Source organism: Coregonus clupeaformis, chromosome 21, assembly GCF_020615455.1.
Source record: "Coregonus clupeaformis isolate EN_2021a chromosome 21, ASM2061545v1, whole genome shotgun sequence".
Classification (NCBI taxonomy): domain Eukaryota; kingdom Metazoa; phylum Chordata; class Actinopteri; order Salmoniformes; family Salmonidae; genus Coregonus; species Coregonus clupeaformis.
Window position 1 is genome coordinate 26,962,146 of NC_059212.1, and position 24,602 is coordinate 26,986,747.

General features: G+C 44.3%; 1 protein-coding gene across 1 annotated transcript in view; it reads right to left on the reverse strand.

Annotated features, from left to right (window-relative positions):
- The window catches only part of LOC121535161 (partitioning defective 3 homolog), a 222,031-nt gene that overhangs the window by 166,781 nt on the left and 30,648 nt on the right, over positions 1-24,602 (reverse strand). The window contains 1 exon segment of the mRNA XM_041841940.2: positions 4,629-4,730. Coding sequence (XP_041697874.2) covers positions 4,629-4,730 — 102 coding nt within the window.

Genomic DNA, 24,602 nt, shown 5'->3' on the forward strand with positions numbered 1-24,602 from the left:
GTCTGCTAAATGAACTAGTGTAGCCCACAGCCATTTGGCATATCCAGATCAGGAACTAACATAAGGACAACTCAGAGTATGCTATTCTGTTCTTCTGAAATAGACTACATTTTCTTCATATCATGCTTCTTTAGACCCGTCTAAAATAAATAATGGCTTTATTGTGAAGGTGTAGGCTATATTACATGGATGTATTAGACCTTTTAAAATGTAGATGTTCCAAAGGTCTGCATCAGTGGCTTGTAGGCTGTGTGTGGAAGCCAGGAAATGCTAAATGTGTTTATGTTAATTAACGGTCACTTACCTTGAGACCGACAGTTATTTGCTTGACAATCACCAGCTGACGAAATTTCGTGACCGCCACAGCCCTATCCATGAGTTCATCTGACTCTGGGGAAGTAGATAAAGGGTTTCATTGCCAAAATCCTGAAGTATCCCTTTAAAGACAGGAATCCCATCAAGGCTCAAGGCTGGACTGTAGGCCAGAGGACAGGACAGGGGGCAGAGGGACGGAAAGACACAGCATCTGGAAAAACACTCAGTGAATCCCTGAGCTGTCTGCCACCATTCCTTACAGCAACGATGACACACATTGCTCATCGGGCCAACCACTCATTCTCCACAGTCTTTAAAAATATCAGAGATGCGGTGCGAGTTGCCAGGAGAGTACGAGTCATGTAAAGTGGAGTGGTTATAGGCCTTGTAGCCTAGTATAACAACATATAGCTACAGAATTAACTGGAATGAGTAGAATGGGCTTTCCCATTCAAGTCAACTCATTCAAGTCTACTCATTCTATTTCTTTGGCTGTAACCTTGAGTAACAGTCTCAATTAAAGGTACACACAAAGTAAACAGCACAGTGGTTCCATTTCCGCAACAACTACGAGCGTTGAAGCGCAAGGCCAAACTTCTCGGCTTTTTTGGTCCTTTGCTACCACGCTGTAACAGCGTGAAGCGAACTTGCACACGTGCAGATGATGTGTGTGACTGTGAGACCAAAGTCTTGCATCTCGCTTATCGCAATATCTGCGGTGCATCTCGTGGCAACATGATTTCACTGAGTCTACCTTTAAGTAACACTTCCATGGTAAACAGACAGATGCGTATGCATCGCGTTCCTTGACGTGGTCACGGCATTGACATATAAAAGGTTTAAACCCTTTCTTGTGGAAAGGAAGCAGCTTCTAGGTCAACTACTGATTACATGTTTACTTCATTCACCCATAACTGATCGAAGCCTCTCCCCCCCTCTGAATAATTCAGTAGGGTCAACATGAGTAGGGAAAAACAGCTGTCCCTCACTCCCAGTAGCTACAGATCCATTCCCCTTGAACAGAATCCTATGCTTTAATCCTGCATGGCCATGATCTAAATCGACACCAGCGAGACAACACCACACTAAAGACAGTTTATTTCCTGCAACAGTTTACGTTACATCACACAGTGAGAGGGAGAGGGGAAGGAGAGGGCGAGGGAGTCACCCATATGTCACTGTCCCCATTAGAGGTTAAACACAGCACTTCACTCCTCCACAAATTGCTGTTATCAAACCCACCCACAAACCCACCACATACACAGTTCAAAACACTAGTGATTGGGGAGGCGGGGAATTGATCGTTACATAACGCAATATTATATCTATACTTTGACTCCCCAATAACTTATAGATATGTAAAAAAACAAATAATGTGTTTTTTTTTGCTAGGTAGCGCTAGTCAGCTGTACCTGCGCCAAAACTCAATCTTCTTTTTAAATAGTGAGCTAACATGTTTTCAGCACTTTTCTTTCCCTGACTGATCAAAACTCATTCTTATTATGGCTCTCTCGTCTCTCTGCAGCAGACATATAGTAAGCTACTGCCATTAAACCCCTACAACTCATCCAGAATGCCGCAGCCCGTCTGGTGTTCAACCTTCCCAAGTTCTCTCACGTCACCCCACTCCTCCGCACACTCCACTGGCTTCCAGTTGAAGCTCGCATCTGCTACAAGACCATGGTGCTTGCCTACGGAGCTGTGAGGGGAACGGCACCTCCGTACCGTCAGGCTCTGATCAGTCCCTACACCCAAAACGAGGGCATTGCGTTCATCCACCTCTGGCCTGCTGGCTCCCCTTCCTCTGCGGAAGCACAGTTCCCGCTCAGCCGAGTCAAAACTGTTCGCTGCTCTGGCACCCCAATGGTGGAACAAGCTCCCTCACGACGCCAGGACAGCGGAGTCACTCACCACCTTCCGGAGACATTTGAAACCCCACCTCTTTAAGGAATACCTGGGATAGGATAAAGTAATCCTTCTACCCCCCCCTTACCCCCCCCCCCCAAAAAAAAAAAAAAAAACATTGTAAAGTGGTTATCCCACTGGCTATAAGGTGAATGCACCAATTTGTAAGTCGCTCTGGATAAGAGCGTCTGCTAAATGACGTAAATGTAAATATGTTTGGAACATCATATCGCAATTACATCGCAGTATCGAATGGCAATAGAATACCAAGAATTTCAATACATATCGTATCGTCACCTAAGTATCGTGATAATATCGTTTCGTGAGGTCCCGGGCAATTCCCAACCCTAACAGACACTATAGTGACTCCACACACACAGCAAGGCCTGGATAGAGCCCAGACCAGGCTGTGAACTCAGGTTAGAATCACAGCATTATACTGTCAACTCAATCAGTAAGGTTGTGTGAGGTGTAAGACCTGCTTTCAGAGAGGAACTCTGGGGCACGAGCCAGAGGGTGCTTCCCAAATGGCACCCTATTCCCTATATATTGCACTACTTTTGACCAGGACCCATAGGGCTCTGGTCAAAAGCAGCACACCATGTAGGGAATAGGGTGCCATTTGGGACACAGATAGAGAGCAGCTGGAATTAATAACAATGAGCGGTTCATTTGCGGTCTCCTCTCCAACAGAATGATCAAGCACATGGATAATCAAAATCAATCTCTGTTGTGTCAAAAACAACATCCTTGAATGGTCAATGTGATAAAGCAGTCATGTCAAGACTGTACATTCTACTGAGAAATCAGCCTGTGCGGAAAGTGGGAGGGAGCTGGAAATATTGTGGAAGAAATAGATATTTTCCGGGAGAGATAGAAAGGGATTTTGTGAAAAATACAGATAGAGATAAGAGAGGGAAGGAGCGAGAGAGCGAGGAGAGGGAGGCCTCCTTGGTGTGATGACAGGAGAATGAGGGGAGAGAGGCCTCACTGACAACAGCCTCACATGAAGACAACACTATCACAATCTCTACAGAGCACCACAGGATACAGCAGTACACACGCTCAAACAGGACACACTACACACGCTCATACAGGACACAACACAGGTCACTAAAGCATCGGGACATGCAGGGAGCATCAACATAACACCACACTCATGCTTCCAGCTGTGTTGCAACATCCACGGTGAAAGAAGAATGTCGGTCTACAATTTCAACACAATGAACATTACACACTGTACACTAACACTCTCATACCAGCAACAGGACACTGAGGGAACATAACACCACACTCTTAGTAGGATTGCAACATCCACGGTGTAAGAAGAACATCTGTCTTTAATTGAATCAGTAGTATATGCAGTCCACACTGTACCAAGCCAAGCCTATATCCGGTGGAGGTTTCCACTTGCATGTATTCCCATATTAAATGCCTGCTCCAGTTCATTACAGAATCCTCATGTGTGTGTGTTGCAGTGACACTGTGATTATGATATAGCCCAGCGGCCTCAGGGCACAGCAGAGCTGACCCAGCTGAGAATGTGACCCCTGTTGACCTCTGTGACCCTGCTGTCACTCAGTCAGAGGATTAGCTCTCTTCTTTCAGTCAGCCTCGCTTCATAATGGTGGGAAACAACACTGATACTGTGAGGAGAGGAAATGAGACGAGGGGTCAGAGGGCAACTGTAAACTGTGGGTCGTTCTCGATAGCTACAGGTACATCCCGAATAGTACCCTACGGGCCCTGGGCAAAAGTAGTGCACCGCAGGGAATATGGTGTCATTTAGGATACGACCAGACTTTATTCTGTGGAGAGTGTTGAGAGAAGTAAGCCTTTGGTAAATAAATAAACAGATACATTAATAGATTATCCAAACAATGTTATTGATGAAAAAAACAACCATCATATTAATCCAGTTTGGACCCAGACCAATTGGTTTCACAAATCTGGACAGGTCAATAAGTGGACAGGAAAGACATCATGGCCTTCACACAAAACATGTTTTCCCTAAGTTCTTTAAAATATTCCTATGATATTATCTAATAACATAATGCCAGGAAAAGCAAATCTCCAATGGTGTTGTTTCCAAAAGGGTAGAAGTTCACGTACAGGCTAGTAAATGTCAAGTTACGGCCCTCTGGTTCTCACCCTTCTATCTCACGTCATCCTTTATGCATGATGGAACATGGCCCTTGCTTGACTTCCCAAACCCGGTCTTTAAAAGGAGAACTTCCCCCCACGTGTTTATTAGATAGGACAGTGTCTGACAGGGAAGGTAGGAGGACAGGAGAGTGGGGGTGCAAGAATAGCAGTGGGCCGGACTCAAACCCACGCACACCACTGGTACATGTATTCTGGGGCAGCGGCTTCGACAGCTAGATCTGCCCATGCTTCAGTTCACTTACCCTGTCTTTGTCATCAGCCACATCAGACAGCAAGTCATCAAGGTCTAGGATGCCTCCGTCTCCATGCTCCAAACGGTGCACCTGTAACCAGTAGCTGGCATCCTAGAGGAAGAAGACAAAGAAGATTACTTTGCTTACTACGTGAGCAAGGGAGATGTGTGTTTTGCAGATCCCATTGTCCCCGGTAGACAGACACACACACACACACACACACAGAGAACAGGGAGAGGGGGAGAGAGAGAGAGGAGAGGGAGATGTTTAAGGCCAGTTTTGACAGGGCTGAGGAGAGGGTTTAAGACCACAGAGACGTGAAGGTTTGATTTAATCGCCCCACAGCCCCGAGGGTAGCCTCATTACACCACTTACTTACACAATGTACAGACTGACAATCCTGAGACCAGCATTATGATCAGATTTACAGTCAATGTACAGACTGACAATCCTGAGACCAGCATTACGATCAGATTTACAGTCAATGTACAGACTGACAATCCTGAGACCAGCATTACGATCAGATTTACAGTCAATGTACAGACTGACAATCCTGAGACCAGCATTACGATCAGATTTACAGTCAATGTACAGACTGACAATCCTGAGACCAGCATTACGATCAGATTTACAGTCAATGTACAGACTGACAATCCTGAGACCAGCATTACGATCAGATTTACAGTCAATGTACAGACTGACAATCCTGAGACCAGCATTATGATCAGATTTACAGTCAATGTACAGACTGACAATCCTGAGACCAGCATTACGATCAGATTTACAGTCAATGTACAGACTGACAATCCTGAGACCAGCATTATGATCAGATTTACAGTCAATGTACAGACTGACAATCCTGAGACCAGCATTACGATCAGATTTACAGTCAATGTCACTGCAAGGGCCATAACAAATCATGCACTAGATAACAGGTCTTCTCAAACCATCAAAATATCAGCAGAATCAACAATAAGAGTGATGGTAAACATCCAAAAGAGGAGAGAGAGAGAGACAGAGAGCATAATAGAGATTGACCACGAGATATGCCTAGGCCTAGAGAGAGAGGAGAGAGAGCGAGACCAAGAGAGGAGGGAGACCAAGAGAGGGGGGAGAGAGAGACCAACAGTGAGAGAAACTGATGAGTATTGCTGTCTGGCAGTGGCAGTTTAATATATTCTGCATGGTGTAAGTGTAACTGATGTGTCCCCATGGAGTTAAACCCAGACAGTGAGGGACAATGGAGGAGGCAGTGTGGAGCTGACATGTCATTTAGATAATTACGACTGACAGACATGTCACTCATCACATTTAGACAGTACCTGGAGATACCATCTGGGCCTGTAGTCATAAAGTGTCTCAGAGTAGGAGTTCTGATCTAGTGTCTACTGTTGGATCAGGTCCTGCCTTTTATTCATTATGATTTAAAAGGCAAAACTGATCCTGGATCTGCATTCCTATTCTGAAATACAGGCCCCAATGCCCTCCTCCCCCACCCCCTCACACATCAGACCTGGGGATAGTGTGGAGGGGGAGCCATCTCTCCACTGATAACCCACTGAAGGGACGGTTAAGTGTTTCTTATTGGACAATTCCAGGTGGTCCCTCCCTGTTTCAGTCCCTTTTGTTCCATTTGGTGCCTAATGAACACAACCTTGGTAAGTCCAAATGAGGCTGCACTCAGAATGACAGTCAGTCAGAGGGAGAGAGGGAGGGACTACCTGCCAGAGGGGAGAGCAGAGAGCACATTAACACCAGTGCTGCTCTGCAAATGGATCCCTTAAAGCTAGAATCCTTCACTGAAACAATAACAAAGTGGACACCCTGCCTCTGTTTTGGTAAAAAGCTGAGGGACGGGCCTGGAGAAATGGAATCAGTCTCAAATTCATAGACAGAGCTATGGATGCAAGGACTGACCATCCATGATATCAAAATTATAGTTTTAATCATGTTTTGAGGCTATATAGTGTTTACTTACATTTACATTGTTTACAAACATAGGAGTAAAACACGCTTATATTTATTTTGGTTCTGATGGGGTACAAAAGTTGAACTAAGCTCATGCGGCATTTCTAAAGTTATATTTTTCAAGAATCAAATGGGTATACAGTAGATCATGAATTTATAAGTCCTAAAAATGGATGTAGCAACTAGGAATTCCAGCTTTAATGTAACGACCAGTTAGTTTGACAGACTGGATCTTGTCAATGTAAAATGACTACTCTGTGCAGCCATAAAGATGAATTCCCTTAGTGGTGAGATGGCTCAGGGCAGGAAATGCATTATGTGCAAACACTGAGTGTACACAAACAAATCACAATGGAGAGGGGGACATAGTGGCCCATTTGTTTCCCAAAACACTGAGTGGACAAACTGGATTGAGAAAGAGCGAGAGGTTAATCTATGATCCACAGTAAACACACCTTTTACTGTGGCCAGAGCAATCAATCAGTGATTTTCCGTCAATATTGGCCCATGTCTATTTTTTCCCGGGGGGCAAGCTTACGTTTGGCCTTTAGCAAGTGTTTTGTGTAGTAGTCTGCTGAGGACATACAATCTGCTTTGGTTAAATTAAACAGTGTGAGCCACGTCGGAGAGTAGAGAGCCGTGTGTAAAAGACATTCCTAGAGGCCCAAGTCCCTGCGGTAAAAATAGTCTACTGTAAATATCACACCGCTACACGTGGGCTTCTGGTGTAAACAAGGACAGTAGTGGACTGGTGATGGAACAGGGCTGGAAACCAGGGTCATACTCATTAGTGCACACGTATCAAGATGTTTTGCAACTGAAACAAGCCTTTCTTATTGGACATGTTCAGGTTAATTTCAGTCCGTTTTTTTCCGTTTGGAATCTTTGGTTCCAAGTGAACACGGCCCAGCTACTGGCCTTACTCAACGTCCACCTTCACAGACACACATGGTTACGTCAATTATCAACCCCTAGCTTGCATAGCCAGCAGCATTTTGTAATCTTTCAGCGTTTGAAGCCTGCAAATCGAGGCTACATCAACCCTCACAAACAATGAAAACAAAGCCGCTGTCTCTTGAATCAAAATTGATCTTATTTCAACACAAACGAGGTGTGACTATCACTGACATGCTTCAGCTATGTTCCCATGAACCGACTCTAGCAGGCCTCATCAATACCATATGAAGCAACAGGCCTGGAGTCAGACAGGCTCGCAGGAACACCCTCTCCTGGTCTTGGAAATGTACAGAAATAAGTATTAAGCTTACAGGAAGGTGGGTTCAGATTCAGAATAGAGAAAGATGTATTACAGTTATAGGAATGTGTGTTGGGTTCACTGAGAGGTCAATACCTCTGTATGCTATAGATAAGCCTGCTGATCTGATCCTGGTGTTCCCCCTGGTTTCCCTAGCTTGCCTTGGATGTATGTTGCCTTTGGTCTGACTCCAGACCTGCACGTAGCTGATGAGCGGTGCTGGATATTAGTCTTTGTTTTGACTCCAAGCCTGCACAGAGCCGTAGTTGTAAGGCCCTTCCTCTATGAGGATGCATCCTGGGATAATGCAGAGCACCATGGGCTCTGAGCTCCATCCAAACAGGCAGTGGAGGTTCAGGCTCACTGCACAGACAGGCCACACTGTCGTCAATGAGGGCTGCTGTATCGCTCGCTATGCACTGCTGAGCACTGCGCATTAAGAGCAGTACGCACAAAGACCAGTGTTGTACTGAAGGAGCAGGCTGGCTGGCTGGCTGGATGGAGAGAGAGAGAGAGAGAGAGATGACTAGGGCTGGGCAATATATTGTGAATACCGGTATAGATCCATATACTTGCATCGATTTTTACAATACCGTCTATAATGATATTTTGTACAGTGCTGAATTAAATGAAAACTTCTACAAATTTGACTATTTCACTGTCAGAATGGAGAAAGCCCATTCAAATCAGAATTCATTTGTTGCCACTCTAGGGTCATGCAGAAATATAAAATTCCGTCAAATACCACCATATTGCAAAAAATGAGAAAAATATTGTGATCAGAATTTTTGCCCATATTGCACAGCCCTAAAATGGACCGTTTGAGGCTAAGAAGTTCTGGAAGAGAGTGAAAGATAAAAGGGGTAGCCTTTTCCCCCTCTCTGACGCCCATACTCTCGCTCTCCCTCTACCCCTTTTATCTTTCACTCTCTTACAGAACTTCTCTCTCCCTATGCCTTCAGCTGAGAATACCAAAGCAGGTTTAGGAGCCAAAACCATTCCCATCCTTCCTCAATCATGTAGGGTCATTTGCATGTAGTTTACTGTATGACTGACTAAAACTTGCACTCAAGAGGTGTTAGTATAGCCTGAGAACTAGTTTTGCTGCAGTGCTCACTTTCTGGGAGGAGGAAACACGTGCGTGTCCTCACGCACCACGTACACACACACACACACACACACACACACACACACACACACACACAGATCTGAGAGCATATTTAAGTGACTGTAGATTTAGGATTAAGCAATATGCATGGAGGGAGAGTCTGTGTTCACAGATGGAGAGGACAGAGTAAGTTATTTAGACAATGTGGTGGGAACTGATAAAATGAAGACAATGCTACTGCAACTATCTGGGGAGTGATTTACAAACATTACAACATAATACATTTCAGAGAAAACCCCTTCCATGCTTCTTTCTGCTCCCCTAGCAGCACGCTAACGCTACTGTAATGTACAAAGGACTAGTAGAACAGAAAAGGCTTCCTGTGTGTCCCAAATGGCACCCTTTTCCATATATAGTGCACCACTTTTGACCGGAGCCCTTTGGAGCCTGGTCGACCAGTAGTGCATTATATAGGGAATAGGCTGCCATTTGGGACAGAGCCGAGGAGTTTGATATAGGGGGTGGAATAGTTTGGGATTAGACCAGTGGGGATGCAGACAGGCTCCAGACCCCAACAGAGAGAGCATAACTGATCATGGTCTAGAAATAGCTAAATTACCGCATAGCCTGTCTGAACTAAGCCAAGATGAACAGCCTGGCAGGCAAGCAGTAGAAAGACCTTAATGAGAATACAATTCTCTTCAAGGTATTCTTTCTTCAGAGAGAATTCTGGTTGAGTTGACTCTGGATGAATCGTTCACACCACTTCCGAACCGACACTTCCAACAAGCTGCGACCCAAATGGCACGCTATTTCCTTCTGACCACAGTCTGTACTCACTGCTTGAGTGGTAGACTTTATTGTTTATCTGATCAGAATGCCGCCAACTCAGCCAGTGAGGTAGACGGAGGTTCCCCTGGGGCTATTAGTTGCAGGCACACATGAAGCATGAAACTGGATTTGGCCACACCACATCCAAGGTTAATGTGAGGATAGCGTAAACAGAAATGTTGCACATTTACATTTAGCAGACACTCTTATCCAGAGCCACTTACAGTTAGTGAGTGCATAGATTATTTTTTTTCATACTGGTCTCCCGTGGGAAACGAACCCACAACCCTGGAGTTGCAAACACCATGCTCTACAACTGAGCTACACGGGACTACACATCTGATGTAGAAGAAAGGCAGCTCTTACTGCACATATTTTGTTAGTGTAAAAACACACTAGGTGTAAAAATGGGGTTGAGAAACACCATAAGGCCAGGGGAGTGAAGGTAACCGAGCCCTCCAGACTCCAGACACAGCAGTGATGTGAAGGAGCTGCACAAAACCAAAACATCATCAGAACAACGTAATGTGGCATGACTCAAAGTCACCCGCGAATCAACCTTGACAAATAAGTGCCAGTCAGTTTGTGCTATCCTGCCAACTCCTTGGCTTTGGCTTGACAATGTGCAATGGAGATGACAAGAGGCACAAACAGATCTGGGACCAAGCTGAGAAGTAGGGCCGGGACGATACCTGTATCGCGATACTCGTTAGTAGCGTGGCAAGGAAACAAAACAACAAGCAGCTTTAATTTCGTTAGGAAAACAGCCCTAATGTTAGAAACAAAAATCATTATGTTGTCATCCGGAGGCATATTTATTTATTTTCCAAGCTATAGCACACAATATTGTCCATAAAGCAGATTTCTAAAGGACCAAAGAGTTTAGTCTGCTTCGTGTTTTCATTTTTGCCATGGACAAAATATTGCGATGCCGGTATCGTCCCAGCCGTAGAAGGTCGAAAACTAAGAAGGTAAGGTTCATATGTGAGTTGGTGACCACACAAGGTCATGTACGGAGCACATGCCTGACCCGAAGGGACAAAGTGAGGTGAGTTTGAGAAACAAAAGCTCCTTTCATTCCAGAACAATGACTCCTCAGGAGGGAAATTGGAAAATGTCACTAGTGCAGCGTGATGCCTATCTAGCAGCAGAAACAGAGACCCACAAACAGATAGACGAGTAATTACAACACACAGAGAGGGGCGAATACAACAACAGTCCTGTGGAGTGTGTCTGGTTGCATCCCAATGGGCCCTGGTCAAAAGTAGTGCACTATATAGGGAATAGGGTGCCATTTTGAACGCACCCTGTGTTAATGTAATAAGTATGGCCAACAGTCCTGTTGAGAGTGTCTGTGTCAGTAATAAGATATGCCTATTGCCTAAGCATATGTCCATTGCTCACTGCAGGCCTGGCTTAGTCCTAAAGTCAAGTTCCTAACTGGAATCTTAAGTACGGCTCTTCTCAGGGGGACTTCCTACTTACTATTTATTTCCTCAAAAACGTACAACCAGACTTCTCTTTCCTCCCGTGTTACACTGTGTTATAGAGAGACCATGGTCCAAAATAACTCATGTTACACTGAGCTGAGGAAACGGAGAAAGGGAATAAAAAGAAACAGTAATGTGGCTCATCTTAAATCACTATGACACGGCACAAAAACACATCCAAAATGGGCCAGTTGAGCCAGTTATAGTTCTCAGCTGTAGGACTCTGTCCTCCCAACATCCCTCTCTTCTCTGTCACCCGAGTGCCAAGCCAGTCAGTCCTCAGACACCGTCTGCATCTAAAATGGCACCCTATTCCTTAGATAGTGCACTACTATGTAGGGAATAGGGTGCCATTTGGGATACAGCCTCAGACAGGATTCATTATCTCAGAGGTGTCCTCTTCCACATGACGTACAGCCAGGAGCCAGCCCCTCTATTCCCCTCCACCCCAACTCTACTCCCCTCCACTTCAACCCTGCAATCAGCCTGGCCCCTGGCCACAGGGCCCATCGATAGGGGAGCGCAGGGCACACACAGGACCAGGCACACCGTTTCTGGAAGGGGTCCCACACTCAACAATGTAAGACTCAGATTTTTACATGGAATTGTGAATATCTGATCCAATAGATTTTGAAAAGAAAACACGACCTCTCGTTGTAGATTTAAAAAATTGCCATATTTATGTTGAGAGTAATAAGCAGCAAACATCCAGTCTTCATTTTTAGGGCCAAGCAGAGCACTTAGTGAGCACTTAGTAAGATCACGTTTCACATCAGGTTGGAATGGTTTGGTCTATATTGCCTGTGAGGTGTTGCTGAACTTGAACCTGGAGGAAGAGGCTTGGCAATGCGGAGTAGCTAGGTCTACCTCTCTTGCCCAATTTGATCTCAATCCACCTATAGAAATAATCTGCTTCACCAATTCACATGAAAAGCTTTTTAGATGGACAGGAGAGTAGCAACATCCTTCACACTCTGCCACTACAACCTTCACACTCTGCCACTACAACCTTCACAGACGTACTAACAATTCATTGTCAATCGTAACACTTCAGTTAGGGCTGGGTGATAAATTCAAAATGAATAAAATTAATTTGATCTGTTTCTGCGCAATATTCCAAATGTACAGTTGAAGTCAGAAGTTTACATACTCCTTAGCCAAATACATTTAAACTTAGTTTTTCACAATTCCTGACATTTAATCCTAGTAAAAATACCCTGTCTTAGGTCAGTTAGGATCACCACTTTATTTTAAGAATGTGAAATGTCAGAATAATAGTAGAGAGAATGATTTATTTCAGCTTTTATTTCTTTCATCACATTCCCAGTGGGTCAGAAGTTTACATGCACTCAATTAGTATTTGGTAGTATTGCCTTTAAATTGTTTAACTTGGGTCATACATTTCGGGTAGCCTTCCACAAGCTTCTCACAATAAGTTGGGTGTATTTTGGCACATTCCTCCTGACAGAGCTGATGTAACTGAGTCAGGTTTGTAGGCCTCCTTGCTCGCACACGCTTTTTCAGTTCTGCCCACACATTTTCTATAGGATTGAGGTCAGGGCTTTGTGATGGCCACTCCAATACCTTGACTTTGTTGTCCTTAAGCCATTTTGCCACAACTTTGGAAGTATGCTTGGGGTCATTGTCCATTTGGAAGACCCATTTGCGACCAAGCTTTAACTTCCTGACTGATGTCATGAGATGTTGCTTCAATATAGCCACAATTTTCCTTCCTCATGATGCCATCTATTTTGTGAAGTGCACCAGTCCCTCCTGCAGCAAAGCACCCACACAGCATGATGCTGCCACCCCCGTGCTTCATGGTTGGGATGGTGTTCTTCGGCTTGCAAGCAACCCCTTTTTCCTCCAAACATAACGATGGTCATTATGGCCAAACAGTTCTATTTTTGTTTCATCAGACCAGAGGACATTTCTCCAAAAAGTACAATCTTTGTCCCCATGTGCAGTTGCAAACCGTAGTCTGGCTTTTTTTATGGCGGTTTTGGAGCAGTGGCTTCTTCCTTGCCGAGCGGCCTTTCAGGTTATGTCGATGTAGGACTCGTTTTACTGTGGATATAGATACTTTTGTACCCGTTTCCTCTAGCATCTTCACAAGGTCCCTTGCTGTTGTTCTGGGATTGATTTTCACTTTTCGCACCAAAGTACGTTCATCTCTAGGAGACAGAACGCGTCTCCTTCCTGAGCGGTATGACGGCTGCGTGGTCCCATGGCGTTTATACTTGCGTACTATTGTTTGTACAGATGAACGTGGTACCTTCAGGAGTTTGGAAATTGCTCCCAAGGATGAACCAGACTTGTGGAGGTCTACATTACATCTACAGAGGCACTGAGTTTGAAGGTAGGCCTTGAAATACATCCACAGGTACACCTCCAATTCACTCAAATGATGTCAATTAGCCTATCAGAAGCTTCTAAAGCCATGACATCTTCTGGAATTTTCAAAGCTGTTTAAAAGGCACAGTCAACTTAGTGTATGTAAACTTCTGACCCACTGGAATTGTGATACAGTGAATTATAAGTGAAATAATCTGTCTGTAAACAATTGTTGGAAAAATGACTTGTGTCATGCACAAAGTAGATGTCCTAACTGACTTGCCAAAACTATCGTTGGTTAACAATACATTTGTGGAGTGGTTGTAAAACGACTTTTAATGACTCCAACCTAAGTGTATGTAAACTTCCGACATCAACTGTATGTGTGGCAATTAACAAGGTTTTTATGAGCGTTCATGTCCGCTTGTTCTCATGTCTTTTTTGTCTCGTCTTCTTCGCTCCTTCTGTGCTGTGTGCACCTACCCATTTACACCAGAGATCTGTATATAATGACAAGATGCTCATGTCTCCGCACTAACAATGGGAGTCGTTGTCCCAAAGGCGGGAAGGCAGGCAACAAGCTTAGGTTAAAAATAAGCCATAGAAACGCATTGGACTTATTTAGGACAGATTTTAGCGAAGATGGAAGATCACTTCTTCCTCTCTGACAAGCGGTTTCAATGTTATTTGCATTTGAGGTTTGGTCCAACAGAAAATCGGTCATATGGACACCGAAACACATGGAGACATTATTTTACTGCAATAGAGGAGAAGTTAACATTTCTAACGATACCCTTTTTATGTCTCAACTGCTCAAATTGCACGCAGAGCATACACTACTAAAACGGGTGTATCAATGAACACTGTTTCTGGAAAATGTATGCTCAGTTTGTCACGTGCGGCATTGCGGTAACGCTAGCATGATTTTAGCCAAAGACTTATACTAGTTGTCTAGTCTGTTTTATAAATGTGCAATAAGTATAAAACACAATTATAAGGAATTGGCAACTGGTTCTCATTCTGAGAAATAAGGTAGGCCACTTGATTTCAACATCTGAACAAAGAGGACAGGCTAGCATGCTGTTCAAACAGTTGGAGACCGACAGAAGGGTGTGTTCATAACAATTCAACTGTTCTGCCTTGTTAGCTAGCAAATAGATCCAAGTTGGCTAAACTTGAAATAAAGATTAGCTGGCTACTCACTAGCACGTGGGCTTGTGCTTGAGATATTTTTTATGAGACCTGTTCATTTTCTATAATGCCTGCTACAAGAAGTAGTCATTATTAGTGAATGTGCATTATACATGGTTCTGGTTAAATCTGTAACAAAGGGCATTTTCATAGACTGATTTGAAAGCCCGATCAGTGATTATTGCAAAAAAGTAGGTTAACCTATTTTGATAAATATAATTAAATTATTAGTGGGTCTTATGGTTGTGGAAGGCTTATATTTAGCCTAGGTGTAACTTCACAAGCCCTGAATGCATTAGATTATTGCTGACTGTTTGAAATGCAGTGTATTTGACCTTTAATTTTACAACAAAGATTAGGTAACTTTTTTTTTTTTTTGATAATTTTGAAGGAAAAAAAAGAGAAAAAATAGGATTTTTAGGCTATATCATCCAGCCCTAATTTCAGTGGAGAAGAGCCAGCACTTAACATGTAGAGAACAGTGGAGTCCTTTTCTCACCTTTCACAGCACCACAATGTGATAACGGAGGAGGTGGTTGTGTGTGCGTGTGTGTTCGTGCCTGTCTGTGTGTGTGCACGGTGTAGTATCCTCTCTCCCTACAGTATGTGTGGGTGTTGAGCAGCTTAGGAGTGTTCCCTAGAGTACACAGTGAACCCAGTGTTGGAAAGCAGGGAGGAGGGACAGAGGGCTTCTTTCTCACTGACACCTTTCTCTCGCTCAGTTCTACTGGTGTGGTTCAGACCTAGGTTCAAATACTATTTTAAATTATTTCTATATACTTTATCTGTGCTCGTTTGAGCTTGCCTGGCTTAAATGGACCAATAGAATAGTCCCAAAACGGCAAACGCCGCTTATCGGGCACTCCAGGCAGGATAGAGCAAACACTCAAAGAATGAAAGATTTCAAATAGTACTTGTACCTGGTCTGGTGTGTGTGAAAGAGAAGCTGGCCAGATGGTGTCACAGGTGAGGTCACGCAGCTCAGACTGCTGGATAGGCCTTGTGTGTAAACCTACACCACCCCAGAATCAGAGTGCCCCATTCATCCATAGACCCTCATCTGTGCAGGTCAGGATAACCACATACACTGGCACGCACATACTTTGTTTGACCACGACCCTCCCTAGACCACGCCCCATTCACAAATTGGCCATTTTGCTTCTCTCTGCAGCCTAAGTTGTCAATGACACAGACGCAATTCAAGTAGGCCTACAGAGTTTTGGTTTTAAAACTACACTCTAGTAAGTGATGGGCACCAACTGGGATTCTAGTATTAAATTCATGTTGACGTTTGGTATTTCACAATTATATAAGGCTATGGCATTTCCGCTAGCAAGAACAGCAATTACAGCAAATGATTGAACAAGAACAAATCTAATCACAATAATGTTCACGAATTAAGTCCACGTTACTATCAGACCAAATTGTTCATTTTCATTCCATTAAGCCTACTCTGAAAGATGACGCAGCCAACATTTAATACTAACCAGGGTCAGCCAAACTCATTTTAAAATAGACTACGTCCCAAATGGCACAATATTCCCTATACAGTGCACTACTTTTGATCAGAGCTTTATGGGCCCATGTCAAAAGTAGTGCACTATATAAGGAATGGGGTTCAAATTAGGGATGCATACAATGTAAATGGCCTCTGGATGCCGTAAACAAATCAGTCAATCCAAAAGCATGTTGTGGAAACTGTACGGAGACAGAAAATGCCCTGCGGTCAAATACATTTATTTCTGCTTTTTAGGAAATCCATTCATGAAACATTTACAAGAAATACACAGTATGGTACTCCCAGATTTGTATAGATGCAACAACATTTCTAAGAAATCCATTCAACCATGTAAATGCATTGATGTTATGAAATATGACTGACAAAGCCAGAGAGGACATTTCAAACAAAGACAAGTCTGCAACCGGCTTTCAAGTTCAGAATTGAAAGAGTTTCGCAGACAGCGGTGAAAATAGGAGCAGAGCAGTAGTGTTGAGTTGAATTTCTGTTTAAGGTCAAATCAAATAGAATTGTATTGGTCGCGTACACATATTTTGCGAAATGCTTATGTTCATCGCTCCAACAGTGCAGCAATACCTAACAACACACGCAAATCTAAAAAAGAATATAGAGTCCGGAATATAAATATATACAGTGAACTCAAAGTATTGGGACAGTGACACATTTGTTGTTGTTGTTTTGGCTCTGTACTCCAGCACTTTGGATTTGAAATGATACTAATCACTATGAGGTAAAAGTGAATAATGATGTGTGACGCACAAATATCCTAATATCCTACCCCCAAGACATGCTAACCTCTCACTAGTAATATTTAACAATTCCACAACATATACCCAATACACAAACTAGTAAGGAATGGAATTTAAGAATATATCCATATGGACAAGCAATGACAGAGCAGCATGGACTAAGATACAGTAGAATATTATAGAATACAGTATATACAGATGAGATGAGTTGTGCAAGATATGTAAACATTATTACAGTGACTAGTGTTCCATTTCTTAGTGGCCAGTGATTTCAGTAGGCAGCAGCAGCCTCTAATGTGCTAGTGATGGCTATTTAACAGTCTGATTGCTTTGAGATAGAAGCTGTTTTTCATTCTCACCCGTACTGACCTCGCCTTCTGGATGACAGCGGGGTGAACAGGCAGTGGCTCGGGTGGTTGATGTCCTTGATGATCTTTTTGGCCTTCCTGTGACATCGGGTGCTGTATGTGTCCTGGAGGGCGGGTAGTTTGCCCCCGGTAATGCGTTCGGCAGACCGTACCACCCTCTGGAGAGCCCTGCGGTTGCAGGTGGTGCAGTTGCCGTACCAGGCGGTGATACAGCCCGACAGGATGCTCTCAATTGTGCATCTGTAAAAGTTTGAGGGTTTTAGGTGCCAAGCCGAATTTCTACAGCCTCCTGAGGTTGAAGAAGCTCTGTTGCGCCTTCTTCGCCACACTGTCTGCGTGGGTGGACCATTTCAGTTTGTCAGTGATGTGTACGCCAAGGAACTTGAAGCTTTCCACCTTCTCCACTGCGGTCCCGTCGATGTGGCTAGGGGGGTGCACCCTCTGCTGTTTCCTGAAGTCCACGATCCTCTCCTTTGTTTTGTTGACGTTGAGTGACAGGTTATTTTCCTGGCACCACACTCCCAGAGCCCTCACCTCCTCCCTGTAGGCGATCTCGTCATTGTTGGTAATCAAGCCTACTACTGTTATGTCGTCTGCAAACTTGATGATTGAGTTGGAGGTGTGCTTGGCCACACACTCATGGGTGAACAGGGAGTACAGGAGAGGGCTGAGCACGCACCCTTGTGGTGCCCCAGTGTTGAGGATCAGCGAAGTGGAGATGTTGTTTCCTACGTTCACCACCTGGGGGCGGCCCATCAGGAAGTCCAGGACCCAGTTGCAAAGGGCAGGGTTCAGAACCAGGACCTCGAGCTTAATGATGAGCTTGGAGGGTACTATGGTGTTGAATGCTGAGCTATAGTCAATGAACAGCATTCTTACATTAGTATTCCTCTTGTCCAGATGGGATAGGGCAGTGTGCAGTGTGATGGCGATTGCATCATCTGTGGATCTATTGGGCAGTAAGCAAATTGAAGTGGGTCTAGGGTGACAGGTAAGGTAGAGGTGATATGATCCTTGAATAGTCTCAAAGCACTTCATGATGACAGAGGTGAGTGCTACGGGGCGATCGCCATTTAGTTCAGTTACCTTTCCTTTCTTGAGTACAGGAACAAATGGTGGCCATCTTGAAGCATGTGGGAACAGCAGACTGGGAAAGGGAGAGATTGAATATGTCCGTAAACACACCAGCCAGCTGGTCTGAGCATGCTCTGAGGACACGGCTAGGGATGCCGTCTGGGCCGGCAGCCTTGCGGGGGTTAACATGCTTAAATGTCTTACTCACGTCGGCCACAGAGAAGGAGAGGCCACAGTCCTTGGTAGTGGGCCTCGTCAGTGGCACTGTGTTATCCTCAAAGCGGGCGAAGGTGGTGTTTAGCTTGTCTGGAAGCGAGACGGTGTCGGCGACGTGGCTGGTTTTCCTTTTGTAGTCCGTGATTGTCTGTAGACCCTGCCACTTACGTCTCGTGTCTGAGCCGTTGAATTGCAACTCCACTTTGTCTCTATACTGATGATGTTTTGCCAGTTTAATTGCCTTGCGGAGTGAGTAGCTACACTGTTTGTATTCTGCCATATTCCCGGTCACCTTGCCATGGTTAAATGCGGTGGTTCGCACTTTCAGTTTTGCGCGAATGCTGCCATCTATGCATGGTTTCTGATTAGGGTAGGTTTTAATAGTCACAGTGGGCACAACATCAACTATACACTTTCTGATGAATACACTGAAACGGTGACTGAGTTTGTCTAAATTACTTTCGCAAGGTACCCGGAACATATCCCAGTCCGCGTGATCAAAACAATCTTGAAGTGTGGATTCCGATTGGTCAGACTAGCGTTGAATAGTCCTTAGTATGGGTACTTCCTGTTTGAGTTTCTGCCTATAGGAAGGGAGGAGCAAAATGGAGTCGTGGTCAGATTTGCCGAAAGGAGGGCCTTATAACGATCCCGGAAGATCGAATAGCAATGGTCGAGGATTTTAGCAGTGCGAGTACAACAGTCGATATGTTGATAGAATTCGGCAGCCTAGTCCTCAAATTTTCTTTGTTAAAATCCCCGGCTATAATAAATGCAGCCTCAGGATATGTGGTTTCCAGTTTGCATAAAGTCCAGTGAAGTTCTTTGAGGGCCGTTGTGGTATTGGCTTGAGGGGGGATATACACGGCCGTGACTATAACCGAAGAAAATTATCTTGGGAGATAATACGGTCAGCATTTGATTGTGAGGTATTCTAGATCGGGTGAACAAAAGGACTCGAGTTCCTGTATGTTACTACAATTACACCATGAGTCGTTAATCATGAAACACACACCTCCGCCCTTCTGCTTCTCAGAGAGAGATATTTATTCCTGTCTGCGCGATGAACTGAGAACCCATCTGGCTGGACCGATTTCGACAGAATATCCCGAGAGAGCCTTGTTTCCGTGAAACAAAGTATGTTACAGGCCTTGATGTCTCTCTGGAAAGAAATCCTTGCCCGGAGCTCGTCGACCTTGTTAACCAGAGACTGAACATTAGCGAGTAGTATACTTGGAAACGGTGGGTGGTGTGCGTGCCTCCTAAGTCGAACCAGCAGGCCGCTCCAAGTGCCTCCCCTCCGCCGGCGATGTTTTGGGTCAGCCGCTGGAATCAGTTCAGTTGCACTGGGGAGAGCAAACAAAGGATCTGCTTCGGGAAAGTCGTATTCCTGGTCGTAATGCTGGTGATTTACCGCCGCTCTGATATACAATAGTTTTCCCCGGCTGTATGTAATGATACAAAACACTTTCTGAGCTAATAATGTTAAAAAATAATACATAAATAAACAAAATACAGCAAAGTTTCCTAAGAGCTAGTCGCGAGGCCGCCATCTTTGTCGGCGCCAGTAACACCATCCTCAGTTCTGGGACAGTGCTGTAATTTCGAAATGGTTCACCAGATATGGATGAGAATATCCTCAAATTAAAGCTGACAGTCTCCACTGTCAGCTTTAATTAATGATAGATGTATCATTGTATCATTTCAAATCCAAAGTCCTGTAGTACAGAGCCAAAACAACTGTCACCGTCCCAATACTTTTGGAGCTTACTGTATGTATATTTTTTATTTCACCTTTATTTAACCAGGTAAGCCAGTTGAGAACAAGTTCTCATTTACAACTGCGACCTGGCCAAGATAAAGCAAAGCAGTGTGATAAAAACAACAACAACACAGAGTTACATATGGGGTAAAACAAAACAAAGTCAAAAATACAACAGAAAATATATATACAGTATGTGCAAATGTAGCAATTTATGGAGGTAAGGCAATAAATAGGCTATAGTGCAAAATAATTACAATTAGTATTAACACTGGAATGATAGATGTGCAAGAGATGATGTGCAAATAGAGATACTGGGGTGCAAATGAGCTAAATAAATAACAATATGGGGATGAGGTAGTTGGGTGGGCTAATTTCAGATGGGCTGTGTACAGGTGCAGTGATCGGTAAGGTGCTCTGACAACTGATGCTTAAAGTTAGTGAGGGAGATAAGTGTCTCCAGCTTCAGAGATTTTTGCAATTCGTTCCAGTCATTGGCAGCAGAGAACTGGAAGGAATGGCGGCCAAAGGAGGTGTTGGCTTTGGGAATGACCAGTGAGATATACAGTGGGGAAAAAAAGTATTTAGTCAGCCACTATTTGTGCAAGTTCTCCCACTTAAAAAGATGAGAGAGGCCTGTAATTTTCATCATAGGTACACGTCAACTATGAAAGACAAATTGAGAAAAAAAAATCCAGAAAATCACATTGTAGGATTTTTTATGAATTTATTAGCAAATTATGGTGGAAAATAAGTATTTGGTCACCTACAAACAAGCAAGATTTCTGGCTCTCACAGACCTGTAACTTCTTCTTTAAGAGGCTCCTCTGTCCTCCACTCGTTACCTCTATTAATGGCATCTGTTTGAACGTGTTATCAGTATAAAAGACACCTGTCCACAAACTCAAACAGTCACACTCCAAACTCCACTATGGCCAAGACCAAAGAGCTGACAAAGGACACCAGAAACAAAATTGTAGACCTGCACCAGGCTGGGAAGACTGAATCTGCAATAGGTAAGCAGCTTGGTTTGAAGAAATCAACTGTGGGAGCAATTATTAGGAAATGGAAGACATACAAGACCACTGATAATCTCCCTCGATCTGGGGCTCCACGCAAGATCTCACCCCGTAGGGTCAAAATGATCACAAGAACGGTGAGCAAAATCCCAGAACCACACGGGGGGACCTAGTGAATGACCTGCAGAGAGCTGGGACCAAAGTAACAAAGCCTACCATCAGTAACACACTACGCCGCCAGGGACTCAAATCCTGCAGTGCAAGACGTGTCCGCCTGCTTAAGCCAGTACATGTCCAGGCCTGTCTGAAGTTTGCTAGAGTGCATTTGGATGATCCAGAAGAGGATTGGGAGAATGTCATATGGTCAGATGAAACCAAAATAGAACTTTTTTGGTAAAAACTCAACTCGTCGTGTTTGGAGGACAAAGAATGCTGAGTTGCATCCAAAGAACACCATACCTACTGTGAAGTATGGGGGTGGAAACATCATGCTTTGGGGCTGTTTTTCTGCAAAGGGACCAGGACGACTGATCCGTGTAAAGGAACGAATGAATGGGGCCATGTATCGTGAGATTTTGAGTGAAAACCTCCTTCCATCAGCAAGGGCATTGAAGATGAAACGTGGCTGGGTCTTTCAGCATGACAATGATCCCAAACACACCGCCCGGGCAATGAAGGAGTGGCTTCGTAAGAAGCATTTCAAGGTCCTGGAGTGGCCTAGCCAGTCTCCTGATCTCAACCCCATAGAAAATCTTTGGAGGGAGTTGAAAGTCTGTGTTGCCCAGCGACAGCCCCAAAACCTCACTGCTCTAGAGGAGATCTGCATGGAGGAATGGGCCAAAATACCAGCAACAGTGTGTGAAAACCTTGTGAAGACTTACAGAAAACGTTTGACCTGTGTCATTGCCAACAAAGGGTATATAACAAAGTATTGAGAAACTTTTGTTATTGACCAAATACTTATTTTCCACCATAATTTGCAAATAAATTCATAAAAAATACTACAATGTGATTTTCTGGAATTTTTTTTCTCATTTTGTCTGTCATAGTTGACGTGTACCTATGATGAAAATTACAGGCCTCTCTCATCTTTTTAAGTGGGAGAACTTGCACAATTGGTGGCTGACTAAATACTTTTTTTCCCCACTGTACCTGCTGGAGCGCATACTACGGGTGGGTGTTGCTATGGTGACCAATGAGCTAAAATAAGGCGGGGATTTGCCTAGCAGTGATTTATAGATGGCCTGGAGCCAGTGGGTTTGGCGACGAATATGTAGTGAGGACCAGCCAACGAGCGTACAGGTCACAGTGGTGGGTAGTATATGGGGCTTTGGTGACAAAACGGATGGCACTGTGATAGACTACATCCAATTTGCTGAGTAGACTGTTGGAGGCTATTTTGGTAGGATAGTCAGTTTTACGAGGGCATGTTTGGCAGCATGAGTGAAGGAGGCTTTGTTGCGAAATAGGAAGCCAATTCTAGATTTAACTTTGGATTGGAGATGCTTAATGTGAGTCTGGAAGGAGAGTTTACGGTCTAACCAGACACCTAGGTATTTGTAGTTGTCCACATACCCTAGGTCAGACCCGTTGAGAGTAGTGATTCTATATGGGTATATGATGGTGTGTATAGACAGTATGAACAGTATATGAATAGAAAAGGTGTGTACAGCAGTAGTTATGTAGGATGAGCCATGACTAGAATACAGTATATCTCTCCTCCTTCTAGATGGTAGTGGGGTGAACAGGCTGTGGCTCGGGTGGCTGAGGTCCTTGATGATCTTCTTGGCCTTCATGTGACACCGGGTGCTGTAGATGTCCTGGAGGGCAGGCAGTATGCCCCTGGTGGTGCATTGGGCTGACCGCAGTATGCCCCCGGTGATGCGTTGGGCTGACCGCACCACCCTCTGGAGAGCCCTGTGGTTGGGGACGGTGCAATTGCCGTACCAGGCGGTGATACAGCCCGACAGGATGCTCTCAATGGTGCATCTGTAGAAGTTTGTGAGGGTTTTAGGGGCCAAGCAGAGGTCAATTCTTTAGAGGGAAATGTGAGGTCAATTGGGAGACACACGTCAGGCAGAGGTCTTTAGTTACACTGGCTGTCACACTGCCAACATTACCCCTTCCTTAGAATGCTTGATGTTGGCGAATAAAATAAGCTTGAAGTCTAAGTGGAAGAAAAACTATCCCATAACTGAGAAAGGGGTTTGCCCAAGCCCAGAACTAAGCCCAAACTTGGCAAACATCCACAAGCCTGAATGACAGTTCACACAAAAATGAATCCAGCGGAACTTCACAAATTGGGGATAAAAAGGTAGAGAGTTAATGAACCTAACATAATGGAGAGGAAGTCCTAACAAGAGGAGACTAGGGACTGCTCTAGTGTTACCCTAAACAAAAACTGTATTCTTTAAAGTCACTCTTTCGTCGAGGGGATTAGGCTATTCTGAATGAATAATATCATTACAATTTGAGACCATATCACTTCTATATGGTCCATTTGTCTGTCTGGAGACCTGTTTGGCTAGGGGACATGTCCTAGCATGAGATCGTAGAGACAAGAGGCAGAACTGGGCTGCATCCCAAATGGCACCCTATTCCCTATGCATTACTTTTGACCAGAGCCTTACGGGCCCTAGTGCACTATATTTATTTAACCTTTATTTCAACAGGGATTCATATAGGGAATGGGGTGCCATTTGGGATGCACCCAGGGAGGCCATTTGCTGGGGCCCTCCTCAGTCCTCACACACTTCATGAATTCAGTCATGTGGAGTTCAACAGGGAACATGATCCTCGGTGGGTGTTGTCGTCGACGACTGGACTGACCTCGTGACTAGCAACAGGGGAGCAGAGCTCAGTCTGCCCAGTGTAAAAGTAGAGGGAGAAGAACGGACAAAGATCTGATCAACTGGAAATTAAGATGGCCGTTCCAGAACGGCGTGTTGTGTCTAGACTACAGTGCGGAAAACACCAAAAATACTTTCAAAAAGGCACCAAAAAAATATGAATCTGTCATTTAGGCCAAGGGCATTTCCATCTGAAAGGACCCATGAACACCAACATGTGAAGTTCATAGGAGCATGTCAAATTAGGTGT